Source organism: Phacochoerus africanus, chromosome 3, assembly GCF_016906955.1.
Source record: "Phacochoerus africanus isolate WHEZ1 chromosome 3, ROS_Pafr_v1, whole genome shotgun sequence".
Taxonomy (NCBI): domain Eukaryota; kingdom Metazoa; phylum Chordata; class Mammalia; order Artiodactyla; family Suidae; genus Phacochoerus; species Phacochoerus africanus.
This window is the reverse complement of record NC_062546.1, coordinates 165,173,082-165,191,145: the sequence shown is the minus strand read 5'-3', so window position 1 is coordinate 165,191,145 and position 18,064 is coordinate 165,173,082. Positions and strand designations below refer to the sequence as shown.

The 18,064-nt window shown below is 35.3% G+C and overlaps 1 protein-coding gene across 2 annotated transcripts in view; it reads right to left on the bottom strand.

Annotated features, from left to right (window-relative positions):
- SLC39A10 (solute carrier family 39 member 10) overlaps nucleotides 1-18,064 on the bottom strand; it is a 74,069-nt gene that overhangs the window by 31,804 nt on the left and 24,201 nt on the right. For both annotated transcript variants that reach the window (XM_047773109.1, XM_047773107.1), the window contains exons 2-3: nucleotides 15,138-16,159; nucleotides 11,858-12,065 (exon numbers count right to left, since the gene is read on the bottom strand). In XM_047773109.1, the coding sequence (XP_047629065.1) occupies nucleotides 11,858-12,065; nucleotides 15,138-16,148 (1,219 nt within the window). In that variant the 5' untranslated portion in view covers nucleotides 16,149-16,159. The remainder of the gene's footprint in view (nucleotides 1-11,857; nucleotides 12,066-15,137; nucleotides 16,160-18,064) is intronic.

Here is an 18,064-nt window from a genome sequence, read left to right as displayed (position 1 = left end):
AAAAACTAAAAACAGAACTATCATATGATCCAGCAATCCTACTCCTGGGCATCTATCTAGAGAAAGCCATAATTCAAAAAGGTACATGCACCCCAATGTTCACTGTACACTGTTTTGACAGTCAAGACGTGAAAGCAACCTAAAAACCCATCTACAGGAGAATGGACAAAGAAGTTGTGGTACATATAAGCAATGGAATACTACTCAGCCATAAAAAAGAATGAAATAATGCCATTTGCAGCAACATGGATGGATGTAGAGATTATCACACTAAGTGAAGTTAGTGAAAAACAATCATATGATATCACTTATATGTGGATTCTAAAAATAAAAGGATACAAATGAACTTATTTGAAGAACTTTGAAAACTGACTTATGGTCGCTAAGAGGGACAGGTAGCAGGGAGGGATGGTCTAGTGGTTTTGGATTGGCATATGCACATTATGGTATATAGAAAGACTGACCAACAGAGACCTGCTGTATAGCAGAGGAACTCTACCCAATAGTCTGTGATAATCTATATGGGGAAAGAATCTGAAAAAGAATGGGTGTGTGTACATGTATAACTGAATCATTTGGTTGTACAACAAAAATTATCACAACATTGTAAGTCAACTATATGTCAATGAAACTTTAAAAAAATGAAAAAAAAAAAAAAAAAAGAACTACCCTCACTTCTGGGTATATCTAGACAAAACTATAATTCAAAAAGATACATGTACCCCAATGTTCACTGCAGCACTATTTACAATAGCCAAGACATAGAAACAACCTAAATGTCCATCAACAGGTGAATGGATTAAGAAGACATACATACAGACAATGGAACACGACTCAGCCATTAAAAAGAATGAAATAGAAATTCCCATCATGGCTCAGCAAAAACAAATCCAACTGCGATCCACAAAAATGTGTGTTCAATCCCTGGCCTCACTCAATGGGTTAAGGATCCAGTGTTGCTGTGAGCTGTGATGCAGGTTGCAGACTTAGCTCGGATACCGTGTTGCTGTGACTGTGGTATAGGCCGGCAGCTACAGCTCTGATTTGACCCCTAGCCTGGGAACTTCCATATGCCAAGGGTGCAGCCCTAAAAAGTAAACTTGTGGCTCAGCGGTAATGAACCTGACTAGTATCCATGAGGATGCAGGTTTGATCGCTCAGTGGGTTAAGGATCTGGCTTTGCTGTGAGCTGTAGTTTAGGTTGCTGATATGGTTCAGATCCCACGTTGCTGTGGTGTAGGCCAGTGGCTGTAGCTCCAATTCGACCCCTAGCCTTGGAACTTCCACATGCCACACCTGCAACCCTAGAAAGACCAAAAAAAAAAAAAAGAATGAAATAATGCCATGTACAGCAACATGGATGCAACTAGAGACTCTCATACTAGGTGAAGTAAGTCAGAAAGAGAAAGACAAATATTATATGATATCGCTTACATGTAGAATCTAAAATATGGCCCAAATGAACCTGTGTACAAACAGAGACAGACTCACAGACATGGAGAACAGACTTTTGGTTGCCAAGGGGAAGGGGAGAGGAATGGACTGGGAGTCTGGGCTTAGTATATGCAAACTGTTACATTTAGAAAGGATAAGCAATGAGGTCCTACTGAATAGCACAGGGAATTATATCCAATCTCCTGGGATAGACCATGATGGAAAATAATATAAAAAAAAAGGTATGTTTGCATATATAAGATGCAATAAATATCAAATATATAATATATATACCCACATATACATATATGTATATATCATATATTATATATATATATAACGGAGTCACTTCCCTGTACAACAGAAATTGGCAAAACACTATAAATCAACTATACTTTTATAAAATTAAAAAAATAAAAGATCTTTTTAAAAAAACAGCACTAAGCTACTTGGAAAAGCCAGTAATTCATATTCCGAGATACTCTGAAGTAAAAAAAAAAAAATAACTATATACTCACTAATGAAAATATATATGGATGAGGACTGACAACACAGACAGACAAGACTCAAAATACATTAATTGGAATAAAGAAATCCATTAGCTCTTCATAATTACTAGAAATTTTTATTAATCAGAATTTTCACCAAAAATACACTGGAGTTATTCACCAAAATTACCCAATAAGTATTTCTTATTTCATTCCTATGTCCCAGTGTCCAAGAAAATTCATATAACCAAATTTAGGTGCTAAATTAAAATCTGTACCTGCCCAAATCTACTTGGATAAATCTTAACTTGATTTATTCTTTTTTCTAGGGTTATACTATATTCTACACTGGGCAATATATATTCAATCATTTCCAGATTTGCCCATTAAGGCATCTGCAATAAATATTAAATTTCTAAACCTTAATATAGAGGGAATACCATTAATTTGATACAACAGGCATTCAAGATGATTAACAACTTTCATACAATCTAATAGGCTAATAAAATGTTTGCAATACAGCATATTTTACAGTTTGAGCTTATTGGGTTATGAAATTTAATACCCTATTAAACATACATATATATATTCTTATAAGCATATTTATAAAATCTAATTAAAGAGCTGAACAAAAATCTGATTCTGTTCCCTAATCATAAAAATTGTATTTGAAAAAGAACATTATTCCAAACAAATATTTCCTTTTTAAAATTCTAATCACATTAACATTTGAAAAGCAAATATTTCCTTTCTAAAATTCTCATCACATTATCTTGAATCTGAAGAAAAGTTCAAGAGTCTATGAAGGTACTGACATTTTGTAATGGTCTATGATGATTTACAATCTTAAACGGCTTTAGATCAATAAGTCAAAAACCAAGTTACCAAATAATAAATCCACCAAAGTCGAATTCAGTGAAAACCAATTATCCAACATGCTAACAGGTAAGCTAAATACATTATAACTGAAGGCCAATTATTGGCACTTTAGATAAATGCTTACACATGCAGTTGAGGGAAGGTCTGAGTATGAAAGGATATATGAGTTCCTGTGTGCTCAAATATGTCACATATTACACACTCCCAGGGACAATTTCTCCTGCATTAGTTCTGATAATTACATCTCTCTCTCATCCACCTGAGAAAGGAAATCTATAAACTAAAAGAAATGTCTGAAAAAGAGAAGCTCACTTTTGATAAGAAAATCTCCAGCATTTTTTTATTTGACATCCGAAACTCAAGAAATACAAAAAAAAAAAAATCATAATCCCACAAAGGCAAAAGCCTTATATAAATCAACCCAAGGTCATACATAGTATTGCCCAACTTCAAGGACACCACTCTCACTGTATCTTTGAATGAATGCCATTTACTTAGAATATAAATGATGACATCTGGAGGTGCTCAATGAGATGGTATTACATTGAGCTTGCACAGTTCCCCTCCAAAATTAGGTGATATAAATACACAGACACACACACACAAACACTTTAAAAAGTATTTAATGCAGATAAATTTGGTTTATTGGTTATATTACTGTCAAGAAACTTGGTTATTGAACAACAACAATAAAAAAAAAAAACCAAGAATCAGAAAAAGACTTTGCTCTTACATTAAAATTAAATAATCTGTAAATGAATTTGAACATCTTAACTTTCTAAGAGTTTTCTCATTTTTCCAACTACTGAAAATATGTATAGTATGCTTGCTAACTTCAAAAGCCTTTTCAAATTAATTTTAAAAAATAACAATTTCCAGGACTAGAAAGGATCCTGTAACTTCTAATAACATTTTTAAAACATAAAACAGAAAGTACAATTGGGAGTATTATAACATAGTTTAATTACTCCTCTGTGTATACACTGCCTTGATTGACAGAGTTGGAAATTATAAAAAATCTCAAAGAGGTCAATTATTCTGATACTTTAAAAAGATAATTAATTTAAATTCTTTGCTTGTTTGTGGCTATTTAAACTGGCACATACTAGCTATCTTCATACTGTAGCTAGAAAGGACTTTAATCTATATAAGTATTTCTCAAACTGTTCTCATTTAATTCTATGAGATCAGTGGTATTTTAAGGGGAGTGAGGGGAGAATAATCAAAAAGATTTGGGGAGTTCCCTCTGTGCCACAGTAGGTTAAGAATCCCACTGCAGCAGCTCGGGTTGCTGCAGAGGTGCAGGTTTGATTTCTGGCCCTGCACAGTGGGTTAAAGCGTAGGTTGCAGCTGCAGCTTGGATTCAAACCCTGCTGTGGGTGCAGCCATTAAAAAAAAAAAAAATTTTTTTTTGGTAATGCTGGGTTAAACGCCCCACTGTAACAGTTAAGTAAGATGGAGTCTTTGCAAGGAGACTACATATGCATGATTTTTCTAACTTACATGATCATGGAACCTATCAATATATCTCAATGAGCCAGTATCCTGAAGAACAAAATTTTGAAAAGGCTAGTGTACACCAATGTCCTTCTACTTTACAGATCTGCATATTGAGGCACAGAGATATTAAATGCTAAATATTACTGCTTCACACCTATTAGGATGGCTGTTTAAAAAATGAAAAACATATGTTGGCAAAGATATGGAGAAATTGGAAACCTCTTATGTTTCTGGTGGGAAAATAAAATGCACAGCCATTAGAAAAAATTAGGTAGTTCCTGAAAAAGCTAAACAGAATTACCATATGACTCAGTAATTCCACTCTAGGTCTATACCCCAAAGAACTGAAAGCAGAGACTCAGATACTTGTATGCCTGTGTTCATTACAGCATTATTCACAATAGCCAACTGTCCATCAGTGAATGTATGGGTTAATAAAATGTGCTGTATACATTCAATGGAATATTATTCAGCTAAAGAAGGAATGAAGTTCTGATATATCTACAACATAGATGAACTTCAGAAAACTAAAAGCAGAATTACCGCATGATCCAGCAATCCCACTGAGTATATATCCAGACAAAACTACAATTCAAAAAGATACATGCGGGAGTTCCCGTCGTGGCGCAGTGGTTAACGAATCTGACTAGGAACCATGAGGTTGCGGGTTCAGTCCCTGCCCTTGCTCAGTGGGTTAACGATCCGGCGTTGCCGTGAGCTGTGGTGTAGGTTGCAGACGCGGCTCGGATCCCGCGTTGCTGTGGATCTGGCGTAGGCCGGTGGCTACAGCTCCGATTCAACCCCTAGCCTGGGAACCTCCATATGCCGCGGCAGCAACCCAAGAAATAGCAACAACAACAACAACAACAATAACAACAAAAAAGATACATGCACCCCAATGTTCACTGCAGCACTATTTACAAAAGCCAAGACATGGAAACACCTGAATGTCCATCAACAGATAAATGGATTAAGAAGATGTGGCACATATATATAATGGAATACTACTCAGCCGTTAAAAAGAACAAGTAATGCCATGTACAGCAACATGGATGTAACTAGAGATTCTCATACTAAGTAAAGTAGGTCAGAAAGAGAAAGACAAACACCCTATGATATCACTTACAGGTGGAAGCTAAAATATGGCACAAATTAACCCATCTACAAAACAGAGACAGAGTCACAGACATGGAGAACAGATTTGTGGTTACTGATGGGGGAGAAGGGAGGGAGAGGACTAGACTGAGAGTTTGGGGTTGGTAGATGCAAACTATTAAAAGCAATAATTAGCAATGAGATCCTACTGAAAGCACAGGGAACTATATCCAATCTTCTGGGATAAACCATGATGGAAAAGAATATTAAAAAGAATGTGTGTGTGTGTGTGTGTATTAACTACATATGCATAGTTATAACTATTTATGTATATATACATACATGTATGTATGTGTATATGTGTATATATGTATATATGAGTCACTTTGCTAAAAAGCAGAAACTTGTACAACATTGTAAATCAACTATATTTTAATTTTTTAAAAGTAAAATAAAAAAAACATGCTGAGTATTTAAAAATAAACCAGACACAAAGACAAATACTTTGATTTCACATATATATGCACTATCTAGAATAGTGAAATTCATAGAGACAAAAGGAAGATTAGAAGATTAGAAGTTACCAGAGGCTGGGGGTAAATGAGGAGTTGTTGCGTAATGGTTACACAGTTTCTATCTGGGGTGGTGATTAAAAAAAAAAAAGTGTGAAAAATTGTGACTATATAAATGCCACTGACTGTACACTTCAATGGTTAAGACAGCACATTTTATGCTATATATATTTTATATATATATTTTAACCATAAAAAAAAAATTGCTAGCTAAAATGGCAAATTCAAAACTAAACCCAGGAGTTCCCGTCGTGGCGCAGTGGTTAACGAATCCGACTAGGAACCATGAGGTTGAGGGTTCGGTCCCTGCCCTTGCTCAGTGGGTTAAGGATCTGGTGTTGCCGTGAGCTGTGGTGTAGGTTGCAGACGCGGCTCGGATCCCGCCTTGCTGTGGCTCTGGCATAGGCCAGTGGCTACAGCTCCGATTCAACCCCTAGCCTGGGAACCTCCATATGCCTGGGGAGCAGCCCAAGAAATAGCAACAACAACAACAACAATAACAACAACAACAACAACAACAACAAAAAACTAAACCCAAAGTCCTCTCTTAATCCACTGTTTTCTCCAGTAAATCATACTATTTTCAGAGAATTCTTGGCCAAATGATTTATCACTTATGCATTTATCTCATAGAGGTGGCTTCACATAAAAGGGGATCTATAAGAAAAATATGTATAATTAAACATAAAAGTAGGAAGAAATACTAACTTTATTAATCCAAATAGCAATCACTCTTTCAATATTTGAGCTAATTAGGATAGAGGAAAAGGGACAAAAGATTATTATAAAACAACCTGTAACTACACAAAATTATCAGAGTATATTTATACTTATTTCTATGTCATCACAAATATATATAATAAGGCAAATTAATTTAAAGAATTTATATCCCATCTAACATAAACTGTTACTTTTGTCAGTGTCCAGAAAAAAAAAGAGCTGGATTTCCCTTTTCAGATAAGTTTTCTACATATTTTCTAGATTATAACTATTTTATCACAACTGTTTCATTAGCAAAACAGCCATACTATTCCGTAAGTGTGTGTTATTATAGATACATGTTTTCTTAGGCTGATTTCTTGTTAATTTTTAACATTATTTTTAGCTTTCTAGCACTAAAAATTTAAGTGACAGTTTACTAACAATTTAGAAATATTCTTTAAGGAAAATTACAATTCCTTTGATCTATGAGAAGTAAATTTGTTTTGAATTTACTGCACTTGAAACACCTTTCCATCCTATTTAAATACTTATTTTTAGAATTAATAACATTTACATGTAAAGCTCATATGAACTCTATCATAATTTTCTAGGTGTACAAAAAAGCAATTCAGGTAATAAAACTGTTCTTATTTCTAAACAAATTACAGTGCTTTTTCAATCACAATTTGTTTGGTATAAAGCAAAAAACCCAAAATAACAACAATAAACAAATAATTAAAGGCACCTCTTATAAAACTTATACGAAACTATGAAAACTATTAAATACAACCAGCAAATGTTTTCTTTATTTGTACCCAATATACCTTATGCAATAAAAAACACTAAATGTCTGAAACAAGCTACACTTATTCTGCAAATTAGGTCGCTTAAAATGTTAAAGGTCTTCAAGCTTAGTTATTCACCAACTCCCTTTCTCATTATCTAGAGAGAAAATGCATTCTTTTAAAAAGAAGCACTCATCTGTGGAAACTTTCTAATTAACTTGGTTCAAAGCATGTGCAAGATGGCAGTTTTCTACACTGTTTCAGCATTTTAATTGGCAGAAAATGCTTAGCGGCCTATTCATAACCCCCCCTTGGTAATTAAGCTAGGGTCAACTCTATGACTAAATGAACCAATCTTGTGAAACAAACGATTTCTACCTTACACAGTATATAGCATATTTGGTTTACAGCAGTCTTCGAACAGTTAATGAGGTAGTAGCTATGTCACTATGGGAGATTTACACAGAACAAGTTAACCTTTCTTAATGGTGCAGCTGTCATTAAAAATAATTACTAGCAGGACATTCTCTCTAACAATTATTAACATCTATCAGGACAATTAATTCAAGCTTCATTTCTGACAACACTAATAACCACCTGCAAACAACAAATCAATATTCACTATTAGTAATATATTTGCTTTCAAAACAAGTATAATTTCCTCTAAGGCTTTTCAGATTGAATAAACTGTAATTTTCAATGTTACTATAGTCAAGCATCTGTCAACAGTTTTGTTTATAAAATATATAGATTATGTAAACATTACAACACAGACAACTCTAAGTCATAATCCACAGCTGAAAACAAAGAACTAGCTTTTTAGAAACCTTAAAAATAGAAAAGGCTATTTAGTTTTAACTCTAGATGCCACAATCTTGTCTCCATTTTTAAAAGAACAAATATATTTTATTTTTAATTAAGCTAAATAATCTTAGACCTAGCTTCCCCTTTTCTCCTGCCACAGTGAGAGTTTGTAAGCACCTGAGAGAGATTGTGGCTCTCAAGGTGTTTACTCATCTACAAAGATCAGTGAGCAAGAAGAAGCCAAGAAAGGGACATATTTTATTCATCCAAAGATCATCACTCAAGTCTGGTGTGTGGACTCACTTTCTCTGACTTTCCAGATCTTACTAGACCAAACCCAGCTTGTCTACTAGACTATTTTTGGATTTTGCTTTTTTTAATTACTAATCTTTATTTATAGCAATACTTACTTACACTAATATTTACTTCTAACCACTTTCCTGTATATGATTGCCTTATGTAAAAATAACTACACATAGCTCTCCTTATCTCCTTGTCACTTACATTCTAGCAAAGCATACTTAAGAAACTTTCTAACAAGAAGCAGTAGAGCACACTACATGAGAGAACAGTGGTTGTAGTAAAGGCTTTAGACAGAGACTACTCTAGTTACCTGGCAGCTATGTGACCTTGGGCATGTTAATTAACTTCTCAAAGCCTCATTTCCTAGGCAAAGAGAAGTAAATAAAAGTGCCTAGCTCATGGATGTAACAAATTAAATAATTCTTGTAAAAGTATTGTGGTAAGGTTCCAATAAAGGCTATTATGATTAATTTATCTATTCTGAAGTCATTTTCCTATTGCAAAGAAATTAACCAAGAGTATGTAGGAATCTAGGAGACTCAGTTATGTATTGAAAGCAATTCTTTTAATGTGTACTCTATTAAGGTTTAAAGAATATGTCTATCTCAAATAAAACTCTTTTACTAGAACATGATATTCTTAAACATGTCTACCTTATTACTACACTATTAAAAATTTTTAAATGCTGCTTTCAATCTTTTATCTATTTTATCAGAATTCTGTTTTCAGCCCATACTCATAAACATCAATTTAGTCCTTATAATTACTATGCAAGAGCACCTCTACATCTTGGGCATTTTAACCAGAACTGCATTCATCATGATTTTGCACATGATGAAGTGGATGAAATATCACTCATTCTGAGAACACTGTATTATCAAAGTACACTAGGCTGACTGACAAGTATTCTTCCTGGGTTATTATCAAAAGCTTAGAGACTAATATTAAGCAATTATTCATTCAATCAATACATGAGTGCTTACTTTTTGTCCAAAGTACCCTTTATCTTAGGCATTAGGGATGCTGAAAGGAAAGACCCAGTCACTTCCTTTAAGCAACTAAAGTCAAACAAAAACAGATAACCAATCCGATTATTAATGTCGCCAAACTCTACACCATGATGGAGCTATCTAGAGGATATCAAGGTAGGGGACTTAACTAGGCCTCGGATGGTCCGTAAGTTATCACAGAGAGGCTAATCCTTGAGCTGAACCTTTGAGGGTCACAGTAGTCAGTCAAATAGAGATGTTTAGAATGTGAAAAGGCAGAAAGGAATGAGGGAGAGCCAGCATAATGTATTGTCAAGAGTTTGTTATGACTAGAGAGCTAGGAGGGAAGAAATGAATGGTGGGGGATAAGGATGGAAAGGTAGGTAGGCATGGATCACATTCTGGAAACCCTGACTGGGGAACAAAACACAATACTCAATTTTTAAGAACATAGTATAATGAAGTATCCTAAAACATGAGGAAAAAAAATAACTATCACATTAAATCCATGTTCTCCTAGATATTACTGCTCACAAAGTTTTAAAAAGTAAAGAAAAATATTAGAGAGATCTAATGAAAAATATTAAACAGTGTAAAGCTATGACTAAAATCATAATGGTGATAACAGAATTACCTAAATTTGGAAGGTAACAACATAGTGATTGCCCAGGATTTTTATCAAGCCTCAGGCTTGCTGGGGTTTTGGGGGTTTTTTTTTGTCTTTTTGTCTTTTTGCCATTTCTTGGGCCGCTCCTGTGGCATATGGAGGTTCCCAGGCTAGGGGTCAAATTGGAGCTGTAGCCGCTGGCCTACACCAGAACCACAGCAACGCGGGATCTGAGCTGCATCTGCAATCTACACCACAGCTCACGGCAACGTCGGATCCTTAACCCACTGCGCAGGGCCAAGGATCGAACCCACAACCTCATGGTTCCTAGTCGGATTCGTTAACCACTGAGCCACGACAGGAACTCCCCGAGGCTTAGTGGGTTTTATCATTTATTAGGCCTAGGAATTGTGGGGAAGTTACTAACGTTCTTATACCTCAGCTTCCTTATCTGTAAAAGAAGAATCATATAATAGCTCCTTCACATAACTATTCAATAATTATTATTAAAGTTTAGTGATGATAAAATGTAAAACACTCAGCACACGGATAGCAAAATAGTTAAACTTCCCAATATTGAACCCTACCACCATTACTCACTAGCTCTGAGACCTTGGGAAAGTTATTAGGGGTAACATTTTCTACCTGTTAGGACTATTATGAGGAGTAAATGAGTTGAGTTTACAACAGTGCCTGAAATATGTTTGTTAATAAATGAAAGAAAAATATGTACATTAACTGAATGCTGGCTTTTACCAAGAAGGAAAAAAACATGTCAGAGAATCTCATTTGTACTTTGGAAAAATAAAACTAGCTTAAGTGCTAAGCATGACCTGCAAGGGAGGAAGAAAAAATAAGCAGGGAAGGTTATGAAGTTATTTCAACAATTCAGTTAAGAATTGAGGAGTATCTGAACTAAAATTGTAACAGGGTGGATAGAGTTGGAAGATTTTTATAACTCAACTGATTATATAAGGGAAAATAGGAAATGAAAACAAAAAAGTATAAGAGGAAAAAAATCAAAGATTTTCAGATTTTATCAAAAGAATGAACTGGAATGGCATTTGGAATTCAAGAAGAGGTATAAACTTCATGTGGAGTAGAAGCTCCAGAAATATTAGGTGGGAAGTACCTGTAAATATCAAGAGGGAACAATCTGGCCAACTGAATATGATGAAAAAGAACCTAAAGAGAAAATTAAAAATAGCTTTGGTTTTACTCTCTAGAAGTCCCATGATGAAGTTCATGTGCCAATCACTGGCATTTCTGAGAGATTCCCACAGTTTAACTACAATGGCTTCTCTTTTTACTTCCTTAAAAACTTAATAATCTTAGCTTTTCACCAGAGCTCCTCAATTATGCTAAAAGTTAATTATAACATCAAATAACTTTAATTAGGGGCCCCCTTATTAATATTTGCCCATCAAGAATCTATCACAAACCTGTATTTCCTTTCTAATCTATCTGTTCTCCATCCGTAGCAATTCATTCCTCCATATTGCCAGAAGAGATGTAAACAGTAGTGAGCCTCCTGCCCTTCCCCTGATCTTTTCTAAACATACATAGCTAAACCTGATTAAAACATACTGAAAGTCACCAAAAGGAAGGCAATCATTTGGAATTACTTTCTAATTCAACTATATTAAGTAAAATAAGTAGAGAGACATTTTTGAGGAGAAAGAACTTAAATCTTTCTTACCTGATGCCCCTATATTTGCCTTATCTTCAGGAACCAGATTTTTATCCTTATTTATATCTTCAACTAAAAGTTTGTCAAAATGCTCAATACAAAGTCTGCTGTCGATTTGATATAATAAAGCAGGGCAAAGGTATGTAAATAGATCAGGTGAGATTGGAGAGTTGGCACCATGACCATAGTATTTTAACAACTGAGTGACGTTCAAACACTGCAACGAAATTGATAAAACATATTAAATAAGAGTGCTTTAAGGTTATGTAGAAAAGGAAATTACTGAATAGTAAAATATATTCTACATTGTATTTGAAAATAATCTGTAATAGGCTAAAATCTACTACAAAGAATGATTTGACAGAAATTTATGATAGGAATAAATTCAACTTGATTATCCAAAATTTTTTATGGATTTTAACCATTTTTCCACTGCAACATACAAAAGTTGACTTTCTGCCATCTGTAAGAATGACTTACAACTACAATCCCAAGAATTGTCCTTCTTTTTTTTTTTTTTTGGTCTTTTTAGGGCCACACCTGCAGTGTATGGAAGTTCCCAGGCTAGGGTTTGATTCAGAGCTGCAGCTGCTGGCCTACACCACAGCAACTCTAGATCTGAGCCACATCTGCAACCTACACCATAGCTCATGACAACATCAGATCCTTAACCCACTAAGTGAGGTCAGGGGATTGAACCTGTGTCCTCATGGATACTAGTCAGATTTGTTTCCACTGAGCCACAATAGGAATTCCATTCCCAAGAGTTTTAATGAGAAAAAAAAAAAAAAAAAATCACTTCCCTAGACCAAGTACAATTATCAGTCACTCAAGAGTCTTATTTGTGAAAGAGTGTTAAATACACTTAAGACTACTTTAATAACTTTATATTAAAATAATGGAACATAGACATTTTCACTACCTAAGATACCCCAAAAGAATAACACATAGGGGAATTCCAGCCCAGTGCTAAAACTTACAGATTCAAAAAGGCAGCTTCATCCACCAGTACTTTAAGTACTAAATATAACAAAACAAAGAAGAAAACAAGTAACAACATACCAAAAAAACTATTTTTTTCTCAGTCTTATCATGAGGTTCTACCCTATTCAATGCATTGATCATTTCCAGAAATTCTGAAAAAATTCCCAACACGCATCAAGCCTATGAGGATACAAAATAACAAGTCTGATGATACAGACCCCAAAAACAGAATACAAAGAGTAAACATTAATGACAATGTCCAGTTATTATTAACAGAAGACTCTGGGATATTACCCATAAAAACAAATTTGTGTATTTCCTTAAAAGTACACAAAAAATTTTAAATTTGCTAAAAACCAAATACCTCATGATTTATCCAGTAAAGAAACAAAGATATTTACACACGTCAATAACAGAGACAGAGGAGTTCCTGCTATGGCTAAGTGGTAACGAACCTGACTAGTATCCATGAGGATGTGGGTTCAAACCCTGGCCCCGCTCAGTGGGTTAAGGTTCTGGTATTGCTGCTAGCTGCAGTGTAGGTCGCAAAGGAGGCTTGGATCCCGTGTTGCTGTGGCTGTGGTGCAGGCTGGCAGTTACAGCTCCGATTCAACCCCTAGCCTGGAAACTTCCATATGCTGTGAATGTGGCCCTAAAAAGACCCCCCCCCCAAAAAAAAAAAACAACCAGAGACAGAAACAATAAAGGTTGAGGTCATTTTCCACATTAGATGGTGCTGCTTTTTACACACACAAAAAAAAACAACTCAACAATATAAACAAATTCAACCACCTTTTCTAAACTTGAAATGAGAGCTAAAAATAAGAATTACTTGATATTCTTTTAATTAAACAAAAATAAATGTTTTTAAAGTGAATAGTTTTTTAAAACATCAAGAAAGACAAAAAAACAAGAAAGACAAATCAAATATGAAAGTATTCAAAAAATGATAAAAATTTTAGAAAAACAGAACAATCGAAATACTATCAGAGCTTCCTATTTTATAGTATCTTTTTGTATTCACTGTACATCTGTCTGAAGCATGAGAAAGTTCATGAGAATGTATGTTCTATGATAAAGTGACAGAGAAAACAAACCTATTAAACATGTGCAAAATACCTGACAATGGACCTAGATCAATGACTGGGAAGTATTCCATTCTTAATAAGTTAACAATAACGGAAAAGAAACTGTGTAATCACTTCCCAAGAAAAGAGGCTGAACAACAAAAAAAGGCTTCAATTTTCAAATATCTAGAAACCAACTAACACTAACATGTAAACTAACTTGGGAAGTCAAAACAAGTCTTAAGCAATATAATAAAGAATGAAAATGAAGAATACATTTTCTAACAACTTTTTTTTTTTTTGGTCTTTTTGCCATTTCTTGGGCCGCTCCCATGGCATATGGAGGTTCCCAGGCTAGGGGTCTAATCGGAGCTGTAGCCACCAGCCTAGGCCAGAGCCACAGCAACGCGGGATCCCAGCCGAGTCTGCGACCTACACCACAGCTCACGGCAACGCCGGATTGTCTAACAACTTTTAAACATTTATATTTGAAGGAACCCAAATTTGAGAATCAACAATGCAAGTAAGAAATCCAGATAAAAATCTTTAATCTGTAGTTCCCATCATGGCGCAGCGGAAACGAATCCGACTAGGAACCATGAGATTATGGGTTCAATCCCTGGACTCGCTCAGTGGGTTAAGGAGCCAGCATTGCCATGAGCTATAATGTAGGTCACAGTCGAGGCTCAGATCTGATGTTGCTGCAGCTCTGCCATAGGCTGGTGGCAACAGCTCCAATTAGACCCCTAGCCTAGGAACCTCCATATGCCGCAAGTGCAGCCCTAAAATGACCAAAAAAAAAAAAAAAAGACACACAGGAGTTCCCGTCGTGGCGCAGGGGTTAACGAATCCGACTAGGAACCATGAGGTTGCGGGTTCGATCCCTGTCCTTGCTCAGTGGGTTAACGATTCAGCATTGCCGTGCGCTGTGGTGTAGGTCGCAGACGCGGCTCAGATCCCGAGTTGCTGTGGCTCTGGCGTAGGCCGGCAGCTACAGCTCTGATTCGACCCCTAGCCTGGGAGCCTCCATACGCTGTGAGAGCGGCCCAAGAAATGGCAAAAAAAGACAAAAAAAAAGAAGACACAAAAAAATCTTTAATCTGATTTTTATTCCTTAATGTATTTTGTAACTGGAAATAAGTTTGAATATGGTTGTCTATTCCTCTTGTTCTCTTTTTTATCTAAAGATATTCCACAATCACCTGAGAATTACAGACCAACCACCTTGTTCTGCTTACCTCATGTTGCCGGTCATCTTCATTATGATCTTTGTGACTAGCAGCTGAATAAATTGCACTTTTTTTAACATGCGGTGCTTCTCTTTTTCTAGTATGTCGAAGTTCACCTTCATTATCAGGATCAAGATCTTGGTGTCCATGACCAGGATCATGACCATTATGTTCTGGAAGACGTACATGAGAATGGCCTGGGTTATGTACACGATCAGGTTTGTGGACCCGATTATGCTCATACTGTTCGCCCTGATCAATGTTAGGGGGAAAACCTGGTGTAATAACCTCAGAATTTTCATTACTTTTCTTCCCTTTTCTCTTCCTCTTTCCTTTCATCTTACTTTCAGATTGCTCCTGTGTTTTATTGGTCTCTGTTGAAGGTTCATGGCTAGGCTCCCCACGCTCACTGTGAGTAATGGAATCATTAGGAAAATGGCGAGTAGTGTTATGATCGAGGTGATGACGCAAACAATGGTGATGACATAAGCGATGATTACGGTCATATATATGTTTATCATCAGATTTGACAGACAGTTCAATCGTCTCTTTCTCTGGATCACACTTATGGTTTCTTTTTGTTGATATACTGGTCACAGTTTGATTTTCTGAATTTAAATGATTATGGGAATGCTGGTGATTATGTGAGTGAAAATGCTTTCCCTCTTGAACTGCCAAAATATCTAAGTGAGAAACATGATCGTGGCCAAGATCCTCATGATTAATCTCAACTACTTTTATCTCTCCAAGGCCCAAGTTTGTTAAAAGTTTCTCCAGACCAAAAAAGGATAATCTTCCATTTTCACCATAACGGTCAAAAAGTTTTTCAATATAATACTTTTTTTCATTTTCAGCATCCAGCACTGAAAATTTGCTTGACTCCGATTCTGTCATTCCACGATGGTGTCTGTGATGTTCTTCAGAACCATGGTTATGTTCTTCATGGCAATGGTTGCAATGATGGAAAATAAATGTCAGCAAACAAATGAGGCAAAATTTTGTGTGCATATGTACCTTCATTTCTATTTCTCCTAAAGGGAAAGAAAAGCAAGCATTAGTTATGCTTACACACATTTGAAATGAACATAAACTTTCCAGGAGTTGCCAATTCACTAGGTAAATGCTGTACCCCACCTTTTTCATGGCTAAGCTGTTCTTTCCTTCTCCAATTCTCTATAAAAATAGCCCATTTTAATTTGTTAAGAGTATATAGCCCTTCGAATTAATATAAATTTGCTAAAAACTTACCCACAAGACTATTCTGACTCCTTTTAAAAGCACAATACTTAACAGTCTATACACACTTATAAAGGAAATGTTGGCTTCCTTCCTATCAGTCCTTTACAAAAAAGACTGCTGATCTCTGTTCTTGAGGTCCTGGTCAGCACAATAAGGCAATAAGATGAAATACAATAATAAAATGTGTAAAAATCAGAAAGAAATGGAACTGTCATTATTCACAAATGGCAGGACTGAATACGCAGAAAGTCCATAAGAACCTATAAGAATTAATAAATTTAGTACAGTTGCTGGATATAAGGACAGTAAGTTAAAATCAATTGTATTTTCTATACCTGAAATAATTAGAAAATGAAATTAGAACAAAATTATCATTTATCTTAGCAAATGGCTAGAAATAAATCTAATGAAAGATGATCAATATCTTTTCATAAAAAAAGGATCACATATTATTGAGAGAAATGAAGGACCTAAATAAATAGATGGCCTTATCATGTTCATGACTGGATGAGATAAAGACCCAACATGACCCCAATCAAAATCTCAGAAGTACGAAAATTAATGAAGTATTTTTAATGTTTATATGGATATAAGAAGGGTCAAGAATGGCCAAGATACTCTTAAAAAACAAGAGTGGAGCATTTTTATCTATCAGTTACTAAAGACAGTGTGGTATTTGGTGTAAGATAATATAAATAAACCAAAAGAGTCTAATGATAGAGAAAGAGTCTCTTCCTTGGTGCCTGACCAACTAGATTTTCATAAAGAAGAAAAATAAATTATTTAAACCTGACCCCTACCTCACACCATATGTAAACATCAATTTTAGATGGATTATAAACCTCCCTAAACCAGTAAATGTTAAAGTAATGAAGAGGCCAAAATTGTGCTGCCTAAACTAAAGATTTAATTAAAAACTCCACCTCTCAGTCACCTACGTTTTTAAATGTTCAATAGCCACATGTAGCTCACGGCTCCCATACCAGACAATGCAGATAGAGAACATGTCCATACATGTCCATCATCACAGAAAGCTCTATTGGACAGCATGCTTCTAGAATATGACAATATGATGTGAGTCAATTACGCCATTTAAAAATTTTTTAAAACAGGTGAAAGTCATCTTCATCCTGTATTTTATTTAATCCACTATATCTAAAATATTAACATTTTAACACGAAGTAATTAATATAAAAATTATTAATAAAAATTCACTTTTTTTTTTTTTGGCCGCACCCACGACACACAAAAGTTCAAGTTTCCAGGCCAGGGACTGAACCCGAGGCACAGCAGGGATAATTCCAAATCCTTAACCATTAGGCCACAAGGGAACTCCTACATTCTTTTTTAATACTATGTCTTTGAAATCTGGCATGTATTTTATCCTTATAGAACATCTCAATTCAGACTAGTCACATTTCAAATGCTCAATAGCTACATGTGGCTACTGGCTACTGGACAGTGCAGATCTAGATTTATTTGGGGACTAGCTTCAAGACCTTCAAGATAGGACATAAACTACATGGTGCATTATACAAGAAAGTCAGATAAAATATACTACACTAAAAGAAATTTCTATTCATCTCATCAAGAGGTATCATTATGAGACCAAAAAAGCAACCACAGACAGAGATCACTACAATGTTACTAGTCAAGAATATATAGGAGTTCCTACTATAGAGCAGTGGATTAAGGAT